The sequence below is a fragment of the Neopelma chrysocephalum genome, unplaced genomic scaffold (genome assembly GCF_003984885.1).
Source record: "Neopelma chrysocephalum unplaced genomic scaffold, ASM398488v2 Primary Assembly neopelma1_22, whole genome shotgun sequence".
Taxonomy (NCBI): domain Eukaryota; kingdom Metazoa; phylum Chordata; class Aves; order Passeriformes; family Pipridae; genus Neopelma; species Neopelma chrysocephalum.
Window position 1 is genome coordinate 8,533,592 of NW_020897689.1, and position 25,055 is coordinate 8,558,646.

The 25,055-nt window shown below is 36.7% G+C and overlaps 1 protein-coding gene across 3 annotated transcripts in view; it reads left to right on the top strand.

The window, feature by feature from the left end:
• Positions 1-25,055, top strand: part of STAU2 (staufen double-stranded RNA binding protein 2) — a 170,551-nt gene that overhangs the window by 103,453 nt on the left and 42,043 nt on the right. Inside the window, exons 13-14 of one of the 3 annotated variants that reach the window (XM_027694222.1) lie at positions 6,750-6,863; positions 17,001-17,824. The exons of 1 other annotated variant lie outside the window; for it this stretch is intronic. In XM_027694222.1, coding sequence (XP_027550023.1) covers positions 6,750-6,863; positions 17,001-17,057 — 171 coding nt within the window. In that variant the 3' untranslated portion in view covers positions 17,058-17,824. Of the gene's footprint in view, positions 1-6,749; positions 6,864-17,000; positions 17,825-25,055 lie in introns of those variants that run through there. One more of the 3 variants, XM_027694066.1, reaches the window with a different exon arrangement.

Below are 25,055 nucleotides of genomic sequence, written 5' to 3' on the forward strand. Positions count from 1 at the left end.
TCAGACAAACTGATAGGTTTGCAAAGGTCTCTTTGCATCTCTCAATGCCAGCTGTTGTAAATATGGTTGCTAAGTTTGCATGTGCTCCAGAGGGACACTGTCTTTATAAAAACATACCTGGGTTGAGATTTAACAGATGGAAGGAGGACAGTAAGCACCTTACTGTACTGATTATCCTCCATGCTGCTATGATGGCAGTGGTGTTGCTGATTTTCTCTTTAGTGAAACCAAACATCACACCCAGAGGTAAGACGGAGCTGGGTCTCCCTTGCTTGACTGTGGATGACCAGACTTCCCAGATCTCCAGAATCACTGGAACAGGAGCTCTGAATTCAGGGGATATCTAAATAGCATGAAAAAAAGGACATACAAGCTTCTTTGGCTCTGATGATAAACTTGCTTTGCATTTAGCAGATATTTTATGTATTCCTTTTGGGAACTGTATCAAGTAAGTTTTTTTGCTCTTATTTGTACTTCACTTGTTTTTATAGATGTCAAGTGTCTGCTTTGCTGTAGTCAGGAACATAAAATACTGTCACAGTAACCTATGACAATGCCTTGTCTGCTTGTTGTTCCCTATTTATGGTGCAGTAATGGTTTGTTTCTTAGTCTAAACCCTAGGACTGTGTTTTAATGAAGATTTAAGGCTATGATACAGCTGCTATTCAAACTGTGTAAGAGAGGCTTGTTGGAATAGCTCAAGATTTACTGCTGAACTGTCAGTCTTCAAGCTACCAAGTGTCTTTACCCTTTGGTGCAGTAGCTACAGTGGAAACTCTGCCCACTGCTGTGAAGCAGACACAGCGATTAATGAACCTGAGGTGCACTAATCAAACATATGTTTTCTTGACACAGTGATTGTGTTATATATCACATCCAAATGTACAGGCCTTTATCTTTCCTTAATGATCTAGCAAGGGGGCTTTTTTAAATGTGGGTGTTTTTCATGCGCTCCTTAGATTTGTTCCACAGGGGGTGGCCGTTAAAAACATCTGACGGGCATGCAGTTAGCCAGCGCCCTGCTGAGATTAGTAAAATACTATATTTAGTAATCGCTCTACATCAAGGAACTCCAGCATTGCAGGAAACAGTTTGATTCAATGCTTTTTTTCTAATTTTTAATTTTTTTTTATTATATGTCTTATTATTTCATCTGGGACAATCTTTTTTTTTCAGCTTGGTCTTGGGTTTTGTGTCTATGTTTCTACTTTTTGTAAGAGACTTTCACCCAATTTTATATTTTTGTTTTTACTGTACTCCTGTTCTACTCTCACACTAAAAGAAAAAAGAAAAAGAAAAGAAAAGGAAAAAAAGAAAAGGAAAAAAAAAGAAGAGAAAAAGAAGGGGAATTGTAAAGCAGGTAGTGAGAATGAAAAGTGGCATTTGGAATCTCTCTTATGCTGCTCTGTGTCTTAAGAGACTGATCTATTATTTCTTAGGAAAGCTCTGTGAATAATACAAGGATTCATGCTTTTAAGTACTAGAATACTATATGGTGAAAGTTCCTAAAATTGGCTTTGAGAAAATGGTTGAAATGAGCAAGTATATTAAATTTATTTCTGTGCCAGAAGTATTTCTTCACCATTAAATATTCGTGAAACAGACTTGAACCACAAACTGGATTGTTTCATTTTTTTCTGTAGTAGTTGACATGACTAACAGTAGATGAACAATATAAAAAGGAAGAGTAAAGACCAATATGGAAAAGACAGCTTTTCACCAGGATGCTAAAGGAAGCAAACTGTTTCATGCGACTTGTCCAAATCAAAATTACTATTTTAACATCTGATCTCTGAGCCCAATCTAGTTTTCTTGTGACTGTAAATCCAGAGCAACCTATATGAAATCTTGGAAACTATTCTGTAAATTCAGGACTAAATTGGGTCCTCTCCCTTTAAGGGGTAGATTTGAAGGAATACTGTCCTTTGTTCTAACAAAATAATCCAAGCTTGTCAATCCAAAAGATTTGTGTACTGCTGAACATAATGGCATTTTATTACCTAGTTTATTTCTGTCTAGCATTCTAAGGCTCCTGCTGATGCTTTGACTCAGAATAGTTTTTGGTTTGGAAACTTGAACTCTAGTGTCACAGATGACTTCTTTCTTTCGGTAATTTGTATTATTTTTGTAAGTTATTAAATGTTCAAGAAAGAAAGTGTTTGTCCCAACAGAAGTTGTGTTTCAAACTGTGAACATTTAAGCAGCAGTGTGTGAAAATAGTAACCTTTATTTTTGCTGCCCTCAGACTCTTGTTAGTGCAGTTAGCTTATTTCTAACAGTACTTTGGTATATAATAGTTAAGCTTAAGTACTAGGTATGTAGAACAGGTCTCTCACCTTCCTCAACTGTGACTCAGTAAACCATAGCCCTTGTTTATGCAGAAGGACAGATGTTCAAATTCAGAAGTGCCTGCTGAAGGCAACTCTTGAAGTTAGGGACATTGTATTTACAGAATAATTTATGCAGTTTAACTGCGGCTATTATCTGAAACTGCATATTGATCTAGTGGTTTAAAGTAACTTATTGCAAGATTAATCTTCCAATATTTTTTGCAGTTTCTATCAGAACACTTTCAAGTAGGAAAGTGTCTCATAGTAAAGGTAGATAGAAGAGACATCTTTATATAAATATAAAAAATATGGGAAATTTCCTGCTTTTGGAGCAGCATTATGATAGAAGTAACCTTAAATGTAATTTCTTATGCAGATTTATGCAGTGTAATTTAGTCTTTCCTTTATAAAATAACATGTAAAGTTAAGAATTCTGGCTATGCCATTCCACATTCAGTTGTAACATTGTAAACATTCATCTTATGTCTTCCTTTATGTGCAGCTATAAATGCCCATGAAAATATTTGCATCTCTTCAGTAATTTAAAATATTAAAAACAAGAGCCAAATTTCAACATAGTTGTCAAATGGTTTTAGATCTTCACATACATTTCTATATACACATGCCAGTTTAGTTGTACCCTCCATACATACTTATACTATGCAGCTTGTTCCTGACTGAAGCAATCTGTAAAAAGAATATACAGTTTCATCCTGTGAATATGGAACATGAAAGCATATATGTATGAGTAAATCCATGGCATGTGCTTGCAGAAAAATTTACTTCTAGAATTGATTTCTTTATTTTGATGCCCGGGATGCACTTTGCATTTTACAGAAGGGGTATTCGTGCCCTGCCCTCACAGCACAGTGGAGTACTGTGTTTGGGATTCCTGAGCTGGGTATACATGATTTATCTTAGGTGTACGTAGTTACCCAGGAGAAAAGCTGGCAGTGCTGTATGCTTTTCCCAATAAATGAGCAGGCTCATTTAGAGTTATTGCCAGGATCTTGTTGGGGTGGCACTGCTTTGTGCTGTGTAGACAAATCTTGGAGGAGAACTATGTGTAAATCACTCATAATAGTCTGAGGTTGGAGTCCTGCATTTCACTCAGAAACTTGCACAACCCTTGCTACAGACCATGCCGGCCATTGTTTTCTAACCAGATCCTAATGCTGTTCTATCAAATCTCTGCTTATATGTTATCTAAGTAAAACACTCTGAATTTTAATGAGTGAAATTTCATTGCTGTTTAATCCTTAAAATGCACTGAGCTAATCTGTGAGTGTCCCTTAATTATAAAAACCTGAATCCAGAAAATTAGGTCCTGAACATAGATAGTAATTATTTTCATAACTCTTTTGTTTTTACCTCTATAATATATGGAAAGAGAAAATGACCAATTGTGATTAGGCCAGAGGCCTTAATGATGGGTTTTAGTCCTAGCACTGCCATTCATTCCAGTCAGTGCCTAGTAAATTTGGACAAGTCATTTAATGTCTATCCACAAAGTGTCCTTATCTGCCTAACAGAGTTGTGGTGAGATGAGCTGTAGGTAAACACTTCTGACTCTTGAGGCACTGAGGAACTTAGAGTAGTGTTATTATTGTCGTCATGAATCTCAGCAATGGCTATGTAATCACCATCAGAGCACTTGGCCAACCTACAGTCACCACTCCTTGATCACAGGTACACTGATTCAAGTATTTCCTGTGCCCTCATGTTCCCCTGCCCTAGAGGACTTGATATTCTTAAACTAGTTTTATAGTTGTTCAAATTCCTCCCACACTTAGTCATAATAGCAAGGACATATAAACTGAAATATTTGCAACATGCTGCTGGCTGAAAACCTGGAAGTATCTGCTGCTATTTGGGCTATTTGATAGTTATTTCACTACTGCTATTTCTTTCTGAGTGCCTATTTTGGGCATTCTGCTCAAATAGGTAAATACCTAGCACTCTTAGTTGACCAAAGGAAAAAACCCCAAACTTTGGATCATAGATCAAACTTGAAGAAGAAAGGAATAACATAGTTTGAGACTGTAACAGCTGGACTGATAAATAACAAAATAGGATTACTGGGGGATTGCACATGCGCATGCCAAATGTAGAAAAAGTCTGAATGTTTCTGCTGACTGCACAAATCTGTAGACTGGAGAGGTTTGATGAAAGGACAAAGTTTTATTCTGTTCCCATTCAAAGTCCAGTCTTTTGTTTTTTATATCACTATTCATGTTATTAACATAGAAGGTGTTTATTTTGGTTCAACTGAATTGCTTCAACAGAACAAGAGATAATTAGAGGACTGTTGTCTAAGATATTACAAAGTAATGGCCTTGATACATTGAGATGAGGCCAGAAGTGCAGCATGAAGTCCCTTTGGAAAAGTTAAGCCTAGGAAGATACCAAAATTCTGAGTTTATTGTAGTTTCAGTGTGTGACTCCAAAGTTGGTGTGAGTCAAATCTACTATTGCAGATAATGTAGTGTCATGTAATACTAATGACTTTTCCTCTGGATATCTCCTGTTCTTTCAGCTTGTTAGCCTTGCTTTATTCCAGTGGATGTTAGTAAATTGTAACCTTATTCATATTATTCTCATTAAAAATAAGCCTACAAATGTGCTGTACAGTTCAGAAAATACCATTTTCCCATTTCTCCATATGTGCTTTTCTTGGTCACCAGATTTTGCCCCTTTTGTGATGTCATATTTGCGGTACACAATCATCTTCTTGACCTTTGCTGCCCCATTTCTCCACACTGCATTCCCACAACACATACTCAGCAGAATATCTAGCTTGGAAATAGTTGTGGAAGCTTGATAAACCTTTGTCATAGCAGTAGTTCCTGACATTTAAAGAACTACAGTTTATATTTGCCAGCCAAATTTCATACCTTCATACCTCTTTCAATTAATCAAAGTTAAACCATTGTATATGTGAAGGGGCCTCTTGTGGTTTCTAAGTAAGTAGTATGGCTTTTCTGGCAGAGAGCCACAAGCAATTTAGTAGGTACATACTGTGGGGGTTGAGAGGAAGAGAGACAGGAGTAATCCAGAAAGCTTTAAGAAGGGCTGAATGAAATCAATATTTCTATACACAGTACAAGACTTCTGCATTCTGTATCTTACTATTGGCCACAGCAAAACTGGTTTAATATGGTGTCAGTAAAGTAATTCTGAAGCATAGCACCAACTTGGTTTTCCTCTCACTCAGCCAGTTTTGTACTGGTTTTACTTCCGTTGAAGTATTCCCAATTTGCACCTGTGGCAGAGAAGGGTTAGGCATGGGGGATTTAATACACATGGTGTACAATTGTCATATGTGTCCCTAAACTGTTTCCACAGGAATAAACCTAATATGGTTCCTAGTTGTTTTCAGAAATAATAGTTTATTCTCTAACCTAAGTGTCGAGATGAGGCTTTACCATGTAGCTTTTGCCTGAGAGCCATACAGCTGTAAATAGATACTAACATAAAAGGTCTGTCTCCAGCAGAGCTGATCTCTCTTTCCAGTTCTGACAGGGGTCACATAGTCAATGTAAATTACCACCATAAACTAAATTCCACCTCTCCTGCAGAAGAAAGTGCTTGATCTGCCTGTCTAGAAGTCAGGAGCTATGCAGAGAACTGTAATACTTCAACAATTCAGCATGAGTGGCAACCTGTTCTTAATAATGAAACACTGGCAACATTTAATTTCATTTTTCCCCATCATATTAAAATCCATCCTTTCTTTAGGGGATTTAAGAAGCATCTGAGGAACCTGAAAACAAGGAGAATAATTCAAGTAGAAGTAGTGTCTTCCTCTGTATTTCATGAAAGATTCAGGTTCAACATGCACAATTTGACCCCAGTAGGGAATGAGTTACTCTTAGGAAAGGATAGCCTAGACATCTCAAGAATGTGAATTCTTCTCCATTTTATCCTGTCATTTTGATTTAATTGAAATATACTATATTAGCCATGTCAAAGGAGTTAGTGGATTTTAGTAGAGATGGAATTACAATTGAAAAATTTAAACTATTATTGCCAAGTTTTAGGAGGTATAATGATTTACATGGATGTTTTATAACTAAGCTACAATGTGCTGTTAAAAATGCCATGTAGGTGGGAAACTATAACTTCAAACTAGATTCTTATATAGATATAACATCTTGAATTCAGTCTGAAAGGTCTCCGAATCTGAAGAACACAGCACTTCAAAAACTATCCCAACAGACATATCACAGAAAATTTGGCCCCAGTTCAGCATGTGACTATCTAGACTATTTTACACACTCCTTGTTTTATATTAAAGATGAATTCAATGTAAATGTCTGGAATTCTTCTTGCAAACTTGTTGAAAAGGGACAGTATTTTAGCATGACTCCCTTGTACAAACCTGGTGTTTAGCAGATTACGTATGTTATTCTGTTATAGGTACACTACAGTGATAGACAAAATGGCAAAGAGTGTATGACCTGTTTGACACTGTCTCCTGTGCAGATGACTTTCCAAGGTATCGGAAGCTCCATTGAAGCCAGCCATGACCAGGTATAATACCTTCACCCCACACTCTTGTAATTTTATTAATATCTGGTAAGGCCAGAATGTCAGCATTAGTGAATTTTAAATTTCGACACATCTTGTGCTTTTCATATGGCATGCTCTTGTCACTGGGATTTGCCTATCTTGCCCTAGTAAAATCCTGATTAGATCTAAAGAGTGACATGGAGACAAAACTATATTGCCTTTTCCATATTTTTAAGACATATTAGGAAAGCCTGAAGAACTTGCTTTAGCTTTAAAGTCAGATGTAAGGTTTCTGCAAAGGTTTTGTTCGGTCTTATGTATGTATCAGGTCTTGTCTATCCTATTTTTGCTAGAAGATTGTGAGTAGTTGGAAAAGCAGAGAGATGAAGCCATCATCTGTCACAAGAAACTGGCATTTGAGAGGGGAAAGGCATTTTTAATCAGACTGTGTAAAACTCCCATTTTGTTTGGCTGTTGATAAAACATTTAATTCAAGATTCTGGCAAAAAGCCAAAAGAAAAGAAAAAGGCTCAATATTAATAATTTGTCACCCTGCTGCTTCAGATGGGAGCTGAGGGGGGCTTCCATTCTAGTTGTCTTGTCCACCAACACTCTTATGTATAAAAGGAAGACAAGACTTTGATACTCTGAAAGTTTTAAGAGCAAAACAGGGCATGTAGAAGAAAACATTAAACCAAACCTTGCAGCTTTCATATTTTCAGTAGATTAGAAAAAATTACCATGTTTACTTGCCTTTACAGGCCATCTTTAAATTTTACTCTGTTCACATTTACCATATATTTTATCAGACTCTATGCAAGATTCTTTAAAAAAAAAAAGGAAGGTCACCTTAAGAGTTAGCAGAATTAGTTACTTTTGGGGAAGTTTCAGACACTCTTAGTCATGTTTGTGTTTGGTGGGTTTTTTATTGGAGGTTCCTAAGTTAGTTGTTAACATGAACTAAGCCCATTAGTTATTTACATGGTAACATGAGGATACTTCCTGCCCTTAAGTGTTTGATGTTTTACAGTAATGGAGAGCTGTGGTAAGTCAGACCGTACTTTGACATTCAATTCTCATTTCATCCAGCAACTTGTTTATGCTGTTCTAAAGCTGCTCCATTTTTCTTTCAGTAAAGACAGGCTCTTAAAGTATAGTTATAACACAAGTATGATATTTAGACATTTCAATGAATTTAAGGTGGTCCCTGTCAATTTGGTAACAACTGCACTCTGGGCTACCAGCCAGCTTGGCCTTTGTCTTAAAATTTATTTAGGCTAGAGTATGATATGTAAACAGAAAAAAAGACTCTGTAAGCAAAAAGCACATTTAAGCCATCTGAATAATTATATATTTCAGACTTCCAAATGAAAAAGTTGTATTGAGCCTGCAAAGTCAAGCACCTAGAAATTAGGAAATTCCAGATGTGCAGCATTAGTTTGATCCCAAATGTACCCATTCAGTGCTCCAAACAGGACATTCTTCTGGGAAGAAAAAAAAAATCATAAAAATCACATAGATAAAGATTGTATCATATCATGTTTGCAAATAGGTACCAATTAAGTTTGCTTGGGCCATTATGTAGCTAGAATTCCCTCATCTTGCTTCAATTTGAAGTTTAAAATATGTTCATCATTGGTTTTAGTTATGCAATTTTCCACAGGGTTCTTAAAATGGAAAGAAAAATGTTTTGCCATTGTGTGATGGGGTAGTTGTGTTACTTGAACCCAAATCATTTTTGCAAAGATTTTATCTGAGCTGAGAGCAAAAGAAAATACTGGACACACAAATTTCTGCTCATCCCTTTCCTAAATGTCAAAGGAATTTCATTTTCTGGGGAAGAGGGATGCTGTTGACTGGTTGTTTTTGATAAGGGGGTAGCAGGACTGGATTAAAGCATCATTTGCCATCACCTGAATAAATAGAGAAAATCATTAGCAAATCCAGTGTTTGTCAGGCACTGAAATTAATAAATTGATGACAAAATTAGAGCTATTAATGGACTAACGAAAGGAAAAGTCCCCTTTTCTTTCTTGTTCCTGTGTGATTGGTATGATTTCCCTTGTTTGCTACAATTTCCCTCACAGTTTATTTGACATAGTTATTATTCTTATAAAAACAGGAGAGAGAACTGCTGTACCTTTGTTAAGCTGAATTTATTCACATATAAAGATATCCATATTATATAAAACAAATTCTAGAATCTTCTTTGACTTACGTAATCTGTCAATTTTAAATTGTTTCTGTAGTATTGTACAGTGATTAGGATGGACTAGTCACCTGGAAGCTTGTGATTTCAGTGGAGATGTAGTGATTTGTGTCAGCTGTGAGGCCTGGCGTAGTTTGAATTCAGGAACTGTCTATTTTTGTGCATTTTATGAAGATATTTTTTGTCACATTCGTTCTAAAATATTGATTCTATAATTTCTAGAGTTTTTAATGGAAAACTGAATGAGACTGGAATATTTTGTGGGAAAGGGGTGAAATCTGTTGTGTGAGAATATCTAATAAAAAAGCTGTATACCAGATTTGTCACTATATTGTGGCACAAGAACCACAGTACTGTGGTATGTGGTAGCTGATCATGTACCTTGATAAAAAAAAAGAAATAGAAATTAAAAGGAAAAAAAAAAAGAAAACCATGTTGCCAATGGCATCTCCAGCACCATTGAATACCTTTTAGATTGGAGTTGTCTTTTGTAATGTGTCTCTCTACTCATATCCAGTAGGAGATTTTTTACCCAGTACATACCAAAGTAGTTACAATCATACATAAGTATACTATCTGGCTTTTTCAAATATGCCAAGACTTGACACAGCAGTTTTTCAAGTCCCTTGCTCTTTTCCTGTACCTCTGTAGGGAGTTTTCATTCTTTAGATTGGTTTAGCTTGTGATTTTAATGAGTTCAAATATTTTCCCCACATACTTCATCTGAGCAATTTCAGATTAATATAAACATATCATACTGATACACTAATTAGTGTGTATTTCAAATGTCTGATTGACAAGGCATATCTCATTTGCTCATGAAGCAGTATTGTGGAAGCAATTGCTGATCTTTCATTTTTCTTTTGGCAAAAGAAGGGAAACATTCCTAAAGCACCACTGCAGTCTGTCCTGCCACATGTTTTGTTAGGTTTTGCATTCAGGTATGCCAACTTCTTCAGTAGAAATTTAATAGGGTTTAGAATTATTTTTTTTTCCTGAATGATTTCTTTAATATTTTCTTTTTATTTTCTTTTTATATTTTCTGTATCCCATTATCTGACTATAATTACAAATTTCTCTTTCCTTAATGGCAACTATTCTTTGGAGAGTTTTTTCAGTGAAATTTAGCTACAAGCAGTTTTTAGTTAAAACGGTCACTACTTTCTAGTGATTTTATCAATCAAACCTTAATGGTAGTGAAGCCTGGTATTTTTTACCTTGCTGTGGCACTGGAGGCAATCTATTCTCAGGACTTATGATGGGCTTCAAGCATATAATGTGAAGCTGAGGAATGAATTGAAAGTGCGTGATTTAAAATAACAGAAAGTGAGTCCTGGTAGTTTTTTTGTTTGTGTCACTGAGAAAATTCAAGGTATTAAAAGGGAAAAGTTCATAGACAGAAAGCTATATAAGCAAAAAGAGGTGTGATGAAGCAGAAAACTAAGAAACTGTAGAGAAATGGGGCAGCGACTGTCTGAAGGCCTTAGGAGTGGGATAAAGAGAGAAAATTAGGGCTAAGCAGATGATCAAAAACACCACCAAAAAACCAAACATCTTCTCTACTGCTTAGTCTGAAAGTCTTAGAGAGATGTGCCTGTGTCTCAAAGTATTGTAACCTGAATTGTTGTTACTGATGCAAATAAATATCTTACAGTTCTGGCAAACTGTGTTACATGAAGAGTTTTTCAAATTCTTGAGCGCAGGCATACTAAGAACTATTTGTTAGAAGATGTATTGCAAACTATTGAAGGAAATAGAGATTTCTATTTCCCTTAAAGGATTCTAGTCAATACCATGAAGTTCTTGTAGATGTACTTCACTCAACAGATATTATTGGAGTCACAGTAATGATGGCTAGGTTAAATTTGATAGGCTGTATCAAACAAGATGGCCTGAGACATAGTTTCAGTCTAAGAAGTGACATAGCTTTGCTACATCTTGAACAAGCCAATGTCAGACTCAGCTTCCATGTTTGCATGTATATTTTAGAAACTAGCAATTTTACCATCCTTGATGGCTTTATAATAATTGCTGTTTTTCTGAATGTTTCAGCTCTGAGTGACTGTAGAGCTCTCCTTCAGGCATATCACACCCCTGTGGTTGTCATAGCTGTGAAAGAAAAAACATCTTGAGTGCATTCTTAAGGCTTGCTGAACAGAGCAATTTGAAAGTATGAGCCTTCATTTTTAAATAAAATTATTTAAAAGTTGGTCCTGGTGATGAGATAAAACAACTTAAGCCCATTTTGAGATTTTGAATGCTTGCCATGGAGTACTGTGTCTATAAAACTGATTTTTAACTCCTAGTAACTTGATGTTCATTGAGGAGTGACCAGTTCTCTACTTAGGTTTCAGGAGACAGATCAAAGAGCAGTGCATTTTGTTAAAGTCTCATTATTTTAATTATTTTTGATTATTTTGAAGGTTTTAACATATGCATGTTTTTTGGAGCTGGCTATACTGTCCATTTGCTTATTACTGACTTCTGCTCTTTATTTCACCTAGTAGTCCCAATGAGATATGCTGTTAAAGTGATGACAATTAATCTTTTATGCCTATATTTTCATTTCTTGCTTTCTTAATGCTATCCATTATATTTGTGTTGTATGCTAGACTGTATTTTTAGAACTCTACTGTGTTTTGCAATGCATAGAATAGAATACTTTTATTCTGTAGGACAGATAGCAATTGTTTAATATTGTAAATAAATCTACCACTAATAACGCTTTAATTTTTAAGTATAAAAATAACTGGAAGGAGAATGAGCAGGGGCAGAAATTGTAGAAGTGGAAGAGCTACTGATAAGATAGACTTGATAAGAGAGCCCAACAGGGAGGGACTGCACTGAAAGGAAGATGCCATGCTCAGCAGTTTCAGAAATCACTGATGGAAAGCTTGACAGCAGTGGTAAGCAAACTGAAATGTGTCATGTAGCAAACCATCATTGTTGGCCTGCAAACAGGCATTTCTGGGCAGGGTTAACAGAGCAGTGGTGCCCAGATGTGAGCAGTTCCTGATGTCATTTGAGTACAGCAAAAGCAGTAGTTCTCAAGGGACAAAAAACCTCGGAGATGGCTCAAGGGAAGGTGTTTGGGGCATTAAGGTTTGAGAAGAACCTTGTAACAGCAGATGCATGATACATGTGAAGGTCTACATATCTGTAGTTGTTATGGTCTGAGAATTGTTTTACAGCATGCTCAGGAGGCAGCATCTAGGGAATTTACAAAAGCCGAATGAACTAAACGTGTAGTCAGTGAGTATGCAGAGGATAAGAGTTTGTCCAATGCTGTAACCAGAAAAGATGAATGGGGTTGCGTTTTTTGTTAAGATACCTTTCCACATCAGAGAAACAGATAATTTACTGGGCACTATATAAATTCCTGCATAAAATTAATTTTTTTCTAAGGAGAAATTAGTATTGTCTAGATGCTCAGATTTACTTCACAGTGGGTTTTTGTGTCCTGGACATAGTAAAAAAAATGAAAAATTTTTAGGATTTTCTTTAAAAAAGACATATTCTTTTTCTTTTTTTGTTGGTTTTTTTTTCTTAGCTGGTGTTATGCACTTCACTTGTCAGCTCATTTCTACTTTATTTATTGTAAATGCAGTTATCATTTCTCCAAGGTGGCTTCTTCAATAAAATGATAAAACTATAGTTTTACTCAGTAAAAATGTTCTAGCAGTTTTCCCACAGCTTGGCAATTCCATTACAGCCCCTTCAGCGTCAGGACTCCTACCTGATCTTGTGAAAACATCCCACATAACTAGGTCTCCTTCTCCTTCCAATGCGATCTCGCTGGCAGCTGCCCCTTCTTGACATCTCCATACCCTTCAGGGATGGGTCAGGCATGCCCACAGCTGACTGCTCCGCACTCCAAAAGGGGCACAGTTCATGTGGGACAGAAATATAAACTGCTTTTGGTATATGGCACCACGCTTCACTCTTCTGTCTCTTAGGTTGACGTTGCAGTCGGGAGTCATCCCATCAGCTTTTAGTTAGGCTCACTGGGTTGTTGTCTGCTATTTGGTACTTTTTCCTCATCTGCTGTGCTCCCCACGACTGTGTGTGGAAACGTTGGTTCATTCTCTCTGTATTCTTCATCTTCTGTTTCACATTATCTTGTTCTGGATGTACGTGACAGAACATTTGCTTTTCCGTGGCAGCTGCTGAAGTTTTCCTTGATGAGCCCAAGATCAAATATTTGTTTGGGATTTGTAATCTTCCATTTTCAAAAAGTGAGTTATTAATTAACTGCTGAATGGGGAAAAAAAAAATGCAAACGAAGGCATGACTATGTCCTTGCCAGACCCTTTCAGTGCTCTCATTTAGAGCTTCCTGAGTAGCTTCCCGATGTGACTGCCTCTTCCTGAAGATGCATAATAGGATTTTTCAGTGCTCTGTGTTTGTTTACATGGTAGTGTCAGCAGGGTATGAAACGCTACTGTTTCAGTCTCTGCCTATCTTACATGCTTGGCATGTAACTGATGACAAACAGAGACCATGTATGTTTTGAGGGCTGTTTCCTCCTCTGTTGGGAAAAAAAAAAAGGTGAAATATCCTCATGACCACTACCAGTGAGGTTTCACAAGAGTGGTTGAGGTGGGAAGGAACCTCTGAAAGTCATCTAGTCCAAGGCCCCTGCTCAAGCAGGGCCACCTAGAACAGGCCCGTGTCCAGGCAGCTTTGGAATATCTTCAAGGTAGGAGACTCTACCTTGGTTGTTCTTTCCTGTTTACTTCATTTGCAGTCCTGGCTGCTTCCTAAACTGCTGAACTAGGTATAAACTCAAGTTTTCAGCCAGCTCAGTGAGTTGAAATGATCCACTGGGACTTAGATGAGTACCAGAGCTGAAACAAGGGAGACATCAGGACTGCCCAGCCAAGAGGAGAGGAGGGGTAGCTAGTCCCCTTCCACAGTAGCAAGCTATTGCCTCAGCTTACCCACCTTGTAAAATGTCACTTGAAGAAGTGATTTTCTTGTAGAAATGTTTGTCTTCTTTAGTACCCTTAAAGCTGTTCACTGTGCAGTAGCATGATCCAGCACGAAGAGGAGAACAGGGATGGCATGCAGAAGGAGGGAGGAAGAGCACGGTCATAGCAACCCTGACCTGCAGAAGTTTAGCTGGTTTGGAACTGCACCCTTAGTAGTTACTTGCATTAAAATACCTTAGGAGGCTTTCAGTGCAGTGTAACATGTGGAAGTGGAAAGAAAAGCATTAACAACAAGCAATGAGCCAATCTTCCATGGACCACAGGCCAGCTGTTCTCTATCCTTAGTTTGCAATCTGTTTCTGGTTTGGTTTGTTTTGCTGTTACTTCAGGCTCAGCTGGACAATGGTGAAATGTAAGAATCTTGAATTTGCTTGCTGCTCTGGCTATTAGGGAAGGGAAAAAGCTTGAAAGAGAAAGGTATTGGAGAAGTTTGGAGAAACTAAGTGTCAGTTTTCTGCCTTGTCACACTGCAGCAGGAGATTCAGCTCACTTATATTATCAAGAAATCTAACAGCTTTTTCTCTGTAAGGAAAAGACAGAGGGAAGACAACAGAGGTAGGTTCTTCTCCTACTTAACAGTTAAAAATGGATAGACATACACCTACTAGACAAAAGTTGGTAACAGAGATAGAAGCAAAAATCAAGTGGATGGAGCCCCCCCCACCCCCTCACTAGCTTGTCTTGCAGTTGGGATTGACAAAGATCTAGATTTTTCATCTTGACCACTGACATGCAGCATTTTAATTTTGATAGCCATGTTCATTTTAATTTCTAGGGTTGGTAAAGCCTTTCAAAGTTATGAATTAAAACTAACAGTCAAAACCCAGCTGCCTATTTTGTAGGCACCTCCATTTTAGACAAAGAAAGCTGTTAGGAAAACATACACTCAACTTTATTGCCCACTCTGTGCTTGCCAAAGTCATTCTGTGGCATTTTCCACACACCAATCAAAATAATATTATGTCTGTTTGTTGATATGTGTTTAATCACTTGTCATTCAGTGAAGTTGCTTAAGACTAATTATATAATTGCCATTTCAAAATACATTTCCTTAACCATTCTACAAGACAAAATAATGATTTGCATATGTGGCATCTGAAGAACTGTGCTTTTGCCAAAATTGTGTTTGCCACCTAATTTTTCCGCTTCTCTTGAAATAATATCACATGGCTGGCAGTATGCATGCACCTAGTACAAATGAAATTTCAAATTTTTTGTTTGCACAATCATCATAACCCCTTGATCTACACAGTGCAAGTAGAAATGAAATTTGACATCCTACACTCCTTCATTTCAAGGATTTATTTCAAGAAGCCAGGATCTCATAATAAATGCTCTGACAATAGACTTAAAGGGAAATAAATGAGGTCAAGTATCATAAGTAATTACAGGGGAATAGCCAAGCTTATGTACTGTGAAATACAGTGGGATAACAAAAACGAGCACTCCTCTTTGCCACGACTTCAGTTTCATCAAATCAGTACAATTTTCCTGTGACTATCTATTCAGAGTTTAAACAGCTTTTCCTTCTTTTTGTGTACACAACATAACCAGCCTTGGTGGTGGGCTAGTCTAAGCACTTCTGTAAACTTGGACAGTGCCACGTTCCCACAGCGAGCTACTGTCACCTGCTGTGTCTACATAACTTATGCACTCATCTGTATGTAGCTTGGCCCATGTTTTTAGTGCTGAAGAACTTTCCTCAGTCTGTTGTAGGCAAACTCATGTCTTTTCTCGGCAGAGGTAGGATTGCTGGAGGAACAAAGGAATACTTTTGTCAAGTAACGGGAAGCATATAAAAGTAGTAATGCACTCATGCTCACTGCAGATTGTGACAAGTTCCTTTCCAGTATAAGGTTCAATTTTAAAGGTACTCTCTTTGGTGTACTACCTGTAACATGGATTGGTACATTAAAGGTCTGTATCTCTGCTGAGCATGAGGAAGTTGTGGAACTATGTCTAGGAGCACTAGGATTAAACTCAGTTCTGAGAAATCCATGCTTTCTTCCTTGGATGTTTTTTTGAATACCCAATCAATAAAGAGCTGAAGACTTACCCTAGCTTGATCACTAATGGTTTACCTGAGAAAATGTTTTCACTTTTCTTTTTTACACATTTGTCATTGATGCACTGATGGAAATTGTCAGATATCTTCAGGAAAAAAGGTGTTTATATGCTTTCCTATAACCCATTTAAGATAAAATCCAAGTCCCTCTCTTTGCTTCCAAACTTATTACACACACAGGTTTTTGTAGTCACACTGGGTTTCTCAGATCGTTGAGTCAGAACATCACACTGTTTGAGAGGGGAAGGAGTCACCAACCAGCCTTCTCTTCAAAGCAACAAATGTGCAATATCCTCACTTGATACTGGAGTTTCTGCATCCCCAGAAGCTCCACACGTACTTGTGTCCTCCATTTCATAGCCCTTACAGACTGTCTGTGTTCCAGTACTAATGCTTCATTCCAGCAAGATCCTTCACATATGCTAAATGTAAGACTGCTTCCAAGTAACTCATTCTCTCAAGGATCCAGGACTTGAGATAATAAACATTAAAATAGAGGTATCAAGCAAAACCAAAGCAGTGAACTCAAGTTAAACTTTAAATTTTATCAATATTTCTTCATATTCATTCTTTGTCTTTCCCATCATTAGAGAGACTGTGAGACCTAGTTTTCCACAGATCCTTGCGGCTGTACAAATAATTGATTTTACAGTCCAAAATCTCCTCTCTCATCCTTTATCCCCTCAAAAAAACACCAGTTAAAATTGGTCCAAAATAAAGAAAAAATGCTTCCAGCCAAAAAAAATAATTAATTTTGTACTTGGGCATTTGTAATGAAACTAGGAAAATGGCTGAGATTCACAAAACTGGTGGGAAAGATGATAAACTCAGGGGTTCACACACTCATGCAAGGTGTAGAAGATGTAAACTTTATTCTATGCTTGTCCCCACAGGACCATGAACCCTCTTTAGGAACCTTCCTTGTGCTACAGAGCAGCACAGCTGGGTAGCCACAGGAACACAAAGTGGTAACCAAAGTGCAATCCTCTTTTTTGACTGAACAGTTTGTTCAATAAAGCTTCATGAGCAGAAAAGTTTGGGGCAATTCTCATTTTATATTAACCCCCCTTTTCTGAAGCATGAAAAGAAGGATTCATATCCTCCTGGGAGTTGAAGAAGCTTAAGCTATGATTTTTTGCCGTCCAGTATTGACCATCAAGTGAATCTTGCCCTTTGTTTTTCCCCACAAATGGACAAAGCTAAACAAACTATAACAGATAACTTCCACGTTTCTGAAGTTATCTACAGCTCAAAATGCAGAATATCCGTCCTATTTTTCAGGAAGAATATGCTTACTTTGCTCTACAGCCAACCCCATCCCTGCCACCAGTACATATCCAACTGGTGGTGGCATTGTTCAAACCTCCCAGCCACGTGCTTCCTCATGGTTGGAAGTTGCTACATGGACCTGGAGCAGGGACTGGCAGGTCAGGCTACAAAGGCAATTTAAGGTAGTAAGACATGTTCAAATGGAGTCCCCAGTGGCACCCAAAACATTATCTTCTTCTTCCCACATGTAGTTCTTCTAAGCATAACCTGCAGACAAAACAAGAGCTTCCCTTCCTTGGCATTCAGCTCTTCAGTCTCTAAAAGAACTTTATATTTGCTTCAAGATTTTTAAAACTTTGTTACATGGTGTGGATTCATAAAGGACATCTTGCCATGTGCTGCACTGAATTTCTTATATTGGCTGCTTGATAAAGTAAGACAAGTACCGAAGGATTTGTGAGGTCATAGAATACCTGAGTAGAAATTACTTCAAAACAGTGGGCTGTTCTTCTAGTCAGTCCTATTTCAGACTACTGCCTAAATATTTCATACTTTAACATTGTTTTGAGTAATTGGGGTAGTTTTTTCTAGCACAGCATGCTGTATGAAATTATGAATGGAGGAGATTTTTATGTTGTCATGTTTGATTCAATACCCCATTGTCATTTATGTGAAGTAGTATAATAATACACTGTCAGTCATTTAGGGGGGAGCTGGGCATACGTGAAGTTTTGTGCATGTGAGTGGAACTTCCCAGGGTGCCTCAGTTCATCAATGCTGATAATACTGCAGAACCTGGGGCTTGATTTTGGAATGTGCCACAAAACAGGATCATTCTTTCAAATTAAATAAAATGTAAATAAGGATGAATGTGTAGAGCCTTTTTTTTTTTGTCATTGTGTGTCTGTCCTTACTTGTGAGGAAAATAATAGGAAAAAAATGGGAAAGAAATATTTGTTATAATTTTATAAGCTGGAAAATAGTTAAGCAAGAAGATATGAGCTTGAGAAAGCATTAGGGAAATTAAAAGGAGGCATCAAATGTTGGTTTGACCCAAAAGCGCTTAAAACCCTATTTGCCCTTTCAGAACAAAAATACTAGCAAAGAAAGCTGACATGCTGGCAAATGTAGACACAATTTAGACATGTCAAACTACTTTAAGATAATCTGAAAGTTTCTTGGCCCTCATTTAAATAAACTGGATCTTGAGTTTTTTGGAACTCTCCTGATAAGTAACACTTAAAATGCTTTTGATCAAATACCCTTTCTCAGGCAATTACACATTCTTAATTTAGAGGCCAGTTCAAAAGATTGCTTGTTACCTTCATTTAGCAAAGGTTCAAGTGCTGCAGTTTTCTGATCTTTTTTAAAAAGGCAAACAGGGAGAGTTTACACAATAAAAGTTCTTTTTTTATTCTCAAATTAATTATTTTGAAATATCTCACAGATTACATCAGTTTCTTCCTTGCATTCATGTTGCAAGATGGCGACTATTGTATATTGCTAGTGATGCATTAAATTAGTTGTTTACATTATAAAATCTAAACATATTAGAATCTTTTGTGTTTGTCTTCAAAGATTCCTATTCTAATAAAGCTTTCTGAAACAAGTAAGGTTGTCTTTTTTGTTTAGTTTATGCATCAGTGGAGAACCTAAAGATTTGTAGCCTCCAGCCATCCCTGTCTGTGTTTAGTAGAGTGTAAGGAATTTGTGTTTGGGACAATATATATTTTCATATAAAAGCGAAAGTTACACTTTTAAATTAATCATTTTGCATTTCGAAAAAGTAACACCTGAGATGAATGTAGATGGAAAGAGTCAAAATTCATACGCTTCTCTTAAAGACTGTTTTGCTGTGACTTTTAATTGGAATAAAAGAAGTATGTATAATATCCTGAAAAATAAAAATTTTGGCTGCATCCTTCCTATTTCTGATGGCTTTGTGTCACTCTTCAGGCCAAAGTGCTTCTGAGGGTTAAATGACCAACATTTGGTAAAGAACAGTAGTTGGAATTTTGAAGAAATGTTGAAATTTGGACTCCTAGTTTTCCTCTTTAGCAAATGTTGTAACAGAGTTGTAATGAAATATGAAAAATAAAAGCAAAAGCTGACATCTTGAATATGGTGAAGTTTCTCAGTGAAAGTAACTTTCACTGTTGAGGGGAGTTCATGACCACATTTTTAGATGCAAAGGAGCTCCTCGAAGAGTCAGCTGAGCAGTGTGGCAAAGGATGTCCACACTTTACCCTCAACACACTCCTTTTAAGTGCAATACGTCTTAGTTCTTCAGCTAGAGTAATGATTGCTTTAATACACTTTTTGGGTCATACTGGTCATACTATATCTGCCTTGTGAATCCGTGTTTTAATGTGTTTAGACATACATCTTCCTATCCTAACAGTGTTGGTAAGTCAAAGTTGAGTAGACAGCAGGACTTTATTTACCTGCCAAAACTCAAAATAACTTGCATTAAGCCAATGACCAAATAGAATTGTCACAGTTATACTTTATATCAATGAATATCACTGAAAGGAAGAGTAGCAAGCTAAGTGTTAACTTCAAAAGCAGATTGTTTTCTGTGGACGAGATATGCCTTTTAGGATAACATGCCAAGAGCGCTTCATGTCTCAATAGCCTCTAGAACATACAGCAATATAACTAGCACTGGGTTATAGTAAAACTTGGGAAATGTGACAAAATAAGCAGTGGAAGAGAACAGTACTGAATCCAGTTGGAAAAACAGAAAGTATAGAACTTGATGAAATTATGGAATATCCTAAGGAGCATCTAGTTTCTGATCATGGCAGTGAGGAAAGTGATAATTTCAATAAGCTTTCAACTTTAGGCAAGAAAAAGCTAAGTGATTAAAAGATATTGGAGACTGATTACATAAAAAAGGGTAGCTTTTTAAAGTAATGTGAAAGATTAAAAAAAGAGAATATATTATTTGCTTGAAAGACTTATTTTAATGAAAGAAAGCATGAGAAGGTAGGGAACAGTATGATGTAACAGCCTGCCAGTTGTTTCAAAGGTCGTCATCACTTGCTGAGGTATTTAGGCAAGATGTGTTCCCTCAGCCGCTTAAGGACAGTGCCATGTGTAACAATGTAGTAGCACTCATGATGTCTGAGCAGTTTAAGTAAAGTTAATGGTTAATCATGAGGCTTCAAAAATAATACAGACAGTGATCCAAAGTCTGAAGTACAAATCAAGGCCTTGTGAGAAAAATTAAAGGCTACATTTCAAATATACCTTCTAATTCCGGATTTCTGATTTGAGATACCTAATACTATGGTATTTAGAAACAAAGAGCACCCAGAACTTTTAAATCATTAGTTCATTAGGAAATTCTGACCAAATGTCCTGATGCTGTAAACATTTTCATACTCAGATAGGTCTGTATATGAGTCGTCCTGTTAGATTACCTGAGGATTGGTCTGTGCAAGTGTACAGAATCAAACATGCAAGTCCAACTGATGTGAATGGAGGTTGCTCTGAAGTGAAATACCAAACGTAGCTACATTGCCTGGGTTTAGGATGCCATCTTTGTTTTGGCTGGGCTCTTGTTTAAGTGCGTGAGAGTAAAACACTGTACCTTTGAACACAGTCATATTAAGAACTGATGTTCCTCTGTTAGTTTTTAGTGCCCAAAGTCCATGAAAGCTGGAGTTTCCAGCCATCTCATGATTTTTTTAGTGGAATAAGTAATTTGTATTTTGAACTCTCTTTTGCTCTTTCTTTTACAAAACGTAGCTGGCAGTTGCATGCCCATTGCCTCCTGCTGGCCAAAAGTGACTGAAGGGGAAAATTTTGTTCATAGTTTTAGAAAAAGAGGTGAAGAAAAGCATAGAAAAGTAAAGGTTCATTGTCAAAATCACAGGAATCTCTTTAGTTGTGTAGTGTTGTGTTTCAGTAATTCAAGTCGTGGTGCAGGTGGTACATGCAGTTTGCTGATGTAAGAGATAGTATTTAAACAACTCCATGCTCAAAGGTAGTATATCAAAAGTTTTTAAATTGAGGGTGACAGAAACTGGTGCTGCACTTTCATGTTATCCAGCAATGTGGAAGAATTTTGACATACAGCTGGAATGATCAAACTACACTAGTTTTACTGTCTAACTTCATTTGACATAAATTTCAAAGGTATTTGGAAATTATTATGTTGCATGCTACATTTGCAGTTTACCTTCCTTAGGGAACTGTTTTATAAAGTCTGATACAAGGGAGCTTATGATCTCAAAACATTGCATAAAGCTTATATATTTTTTTGTAAATCTCCTTTTATGTTTAATTTGCAAGTCATGTAGAAGCTGTAGTTTCTACAGCAGCTGTTACTACAAAAGTGAAGCATGCTGCTACTAACCAGCCCACATTATCTTATGAGCATACTTCTTCCACTGATACAAGAAGAGACTGGCCTAGAAATACAGAAGATTACTTCAGCTCATCAGTATTTTGTGTACGTATAATAGGTAAAATTGGAAAACAAAGGTAACAAGAGGAAGACCAAAGTAGTTTGGTGATATATTATAAATTATATAATTTGTACGAGCTTAATATGCTTTGTACAGTATTTACTGGTTTGTTGCTTTTTGATAGAAAAGCAAAGAAAATTTTCTTAAAATATTTTTGTTGTTCTGCTCAATACTGATGTGGTTCAAAGAGCACAGATGTAAGCATAGACATAAACACTTTTCTATAGGGTAAAAACTGTATGTAATTTAAAATTTTCTGTTAATACTTGTATTTCTTCAGGATTCTGACATCTGGGACCCATAGGACTTGATTTATTCTGTAATTACCTGTGTGTGTGAGTCCTATAAAAGAAATAAGGATTTCAAAACTTAAGAAAATTAATAACAAAAAATTCTGTAAAAAGTCATGATTGAAAGTTAGTTATTGAAAAAAACCCAAAAAACAACAAACTCCCAAAAAACCAACAAAAACCTACTTGAAAAAAGCTTCCTGAGTTTTTAATTTAAACTTTTAAATTTTTTTATTTAGTTAATGTGAAACATTTCCCTACATCTTTCATTACAGTAAGATCTTTTATGTCAGTGAGGCCTTTTTCTGTCCAAGTACCAAGTGCGTAGGGATTCACAAAGGGTACCTCAATGTAACAGCCCTTCATATTTATCTGACAAAACAGCGAATGATCGCTCGGTGTTTGCCGTGCTTATCTTCAGCAATAACAAAGGATTAAAAGCTTCCTTACTCCCGTGTTACAGCTCTCGTTCTTTTCCTGCTAGCTCACATAGGCGAGAGAGACATGTTTATACCAAGTATAAAGCTCAGTAGAGGCTGGAGGAGGGAGCTGCTTATTAAGAAGTCAGTATATGTCTCATACAAGGAAAACCAGCATCCTGTGCAATACCATTTCTGTTAAACAGAAGCCTATGGGGGGAAGGATTATGACGTGTGATTGAGACACCTGTTGAGAAAATAGGCAACTATTGACAAGTCTGATTCATGACTGAGTGACTGCTCTGCTAGTCTTCACATGATCCCCACCGAGAGCGAGCCTCGACCGCCTGCTAAACAAGGGCTGTTTGAAGTTTCTTTTTAACATTTCCAAGACGTTAATTCAGCAGGACATCTCCACTGGGGTTCTCGATGTCACCAAATCAGCAGCTGTTGAAATCCATTCACTTCAGCATGAAATGTTTGCCTAAGTTTTTTCTTTTTTTCTTTTATTTGTGACAACAGCAAAGTAAATAAAACCCTAAAAATCCTGCACTACTCAACTTGTAGATATGTGAGAACAGCTTCTGGTCGCAACTGTAGCTGCTAAGGAAAAATATTTATTTGTAGAGAACAATGACCATCTGAGTAGTTTATTAGAATACACAAAATCCACTGATTTTAATAGAGATTTCTGTGACATTTTTGTAGTGTAAACATTCAGTTAATTTTTGTGCCAGCTGTCGAACTTGTGCGAAAAGCATTTTGAAATGGAATTGTCTTTGTTTTTAAAGTCCAAAAAAAATCTTAAAAGTCTAAAAGCAAATGTTTCCTATTCTTCCCAGTCAGTAAGTGAAACTCTGTTTTTCGGGTAGGAAAACATTTCTATCTGACTCACATTTCCCTGAGAAAACAGCTTGTATCATAGAATTAGTTTAGTTTGAAGGGGAAACAGAACAAGGCAAGACATGTAAACATATTACAAAGCTCACTTTGATATTTAAATGCTTTTTTTTTTTCATTTCCTGGCCATCTGAAAAAAGGTGTGGTGAATGTAGTCAATTGTAAATAGAAACTCTGTATTTTCAGTCAGCTTTATTGTTAAACTCGAGAACTGCTGACCACATATGAAGACTCCTGGTTTGAGCCATCCTTCCTCTGTTTATTAAATCTGTTAAGACTTAAGTGTATTTTTACAAGTTCATTAATGTATTCCATTCTCTCTGATGTATTTTTTCCCACTATTATCAGATTTCATTATATGGGAGGAATTATCAGATCAACCCATTATAAAGCCGAGCAGCGTTAAGTCTGATTGGAATTTGGGCTTCCCTCCGTTTACAGGGGGAATATTGTGTAAATCAGACTCTCGGGTTTCAGTGGGAGGCACAGGGCTGCACAGCATCCATTTGTCAAGTTGATTGCACCTCAGCGAGGTTGCATTAGCTTGTCTTTGAACAGAACTGAAATCCTATGCGAAGCTCCCCTTTCTGTCATTTACACTAACATCCATCCTCTTAAACCAAGGCCTCAGAGAAAAAACAAAGTGATGGCACAATATAATCAGTCACTCAGGTTGTCTGTCATCTGTTTTCTTAAGGAAATGACTTTTAAGTTAGTGGAGCAGAAAATTGAAGAAAATTAGCAGAAGGTTGTTGTAGAAACAGGAGGAATTTTTAAAAATTACAGATGTACAGAGAGAAGCTCCATTATGTAGAGCCAAGAGAAATGAAGTTGATTCTGGTTTTCGGTTTAGTGTTAATATAATGCCAGTGCATCCAATATGTAATAATTCAACTTTTAATGAAACTTTATTCATAAACTTGAATTGGGCTGTAAACACACAATAAAAAGCTGGTATGTACATTTTCAGCTTTTATATCAGTGACTGTGTTTTATGATGCTGAATACTCCAGTAATTCACACTCTTTTCCATGTGTCAGGAAAGCTGCCTACGTATCTCAGAAATGTTAAGCTGGAAAGGCTCTTGTAAACAGCTCTGGGAGGAGGCTTGTAAGTTTATTGAAAGCCAGAAAACTGATTTTTCACTCTGATGAGAATGGCAGTAGTAAATAACATTAATTACTTAAACTGATGCACAGTGAAACTCATACAGTACAGTTGCAACTGTTGCTATAGCATTAGTGGTGTAAATGGAGAGAGGATAAAGATGTATATTTTGCATAAGGGAAAAAGCACAGCATTTTAATATACTTCTTTTCCTCCCATCTTCCTAAACTCTTCTATCCACTCTTTAAGTAATTTTTTATTTAGAGATACTTTGATTTCACTTCAGTCACTAGGAGAATCAGTTTTGTCTTGTGTATTTTAAGGGAACATTTTTCAGTGTGGTATTTTTTAAAGGAGGGTTGTGTATGGCTATTTTAAGTTAGAGCAAAATAGCACATTCCAAGTCTAAAATAAAAACTGTGAGCTCTTGCAACAAACTGGTGTGAATTTTGAATTTATTTAGTTGTTTTGAAATAGATACGCCTTCT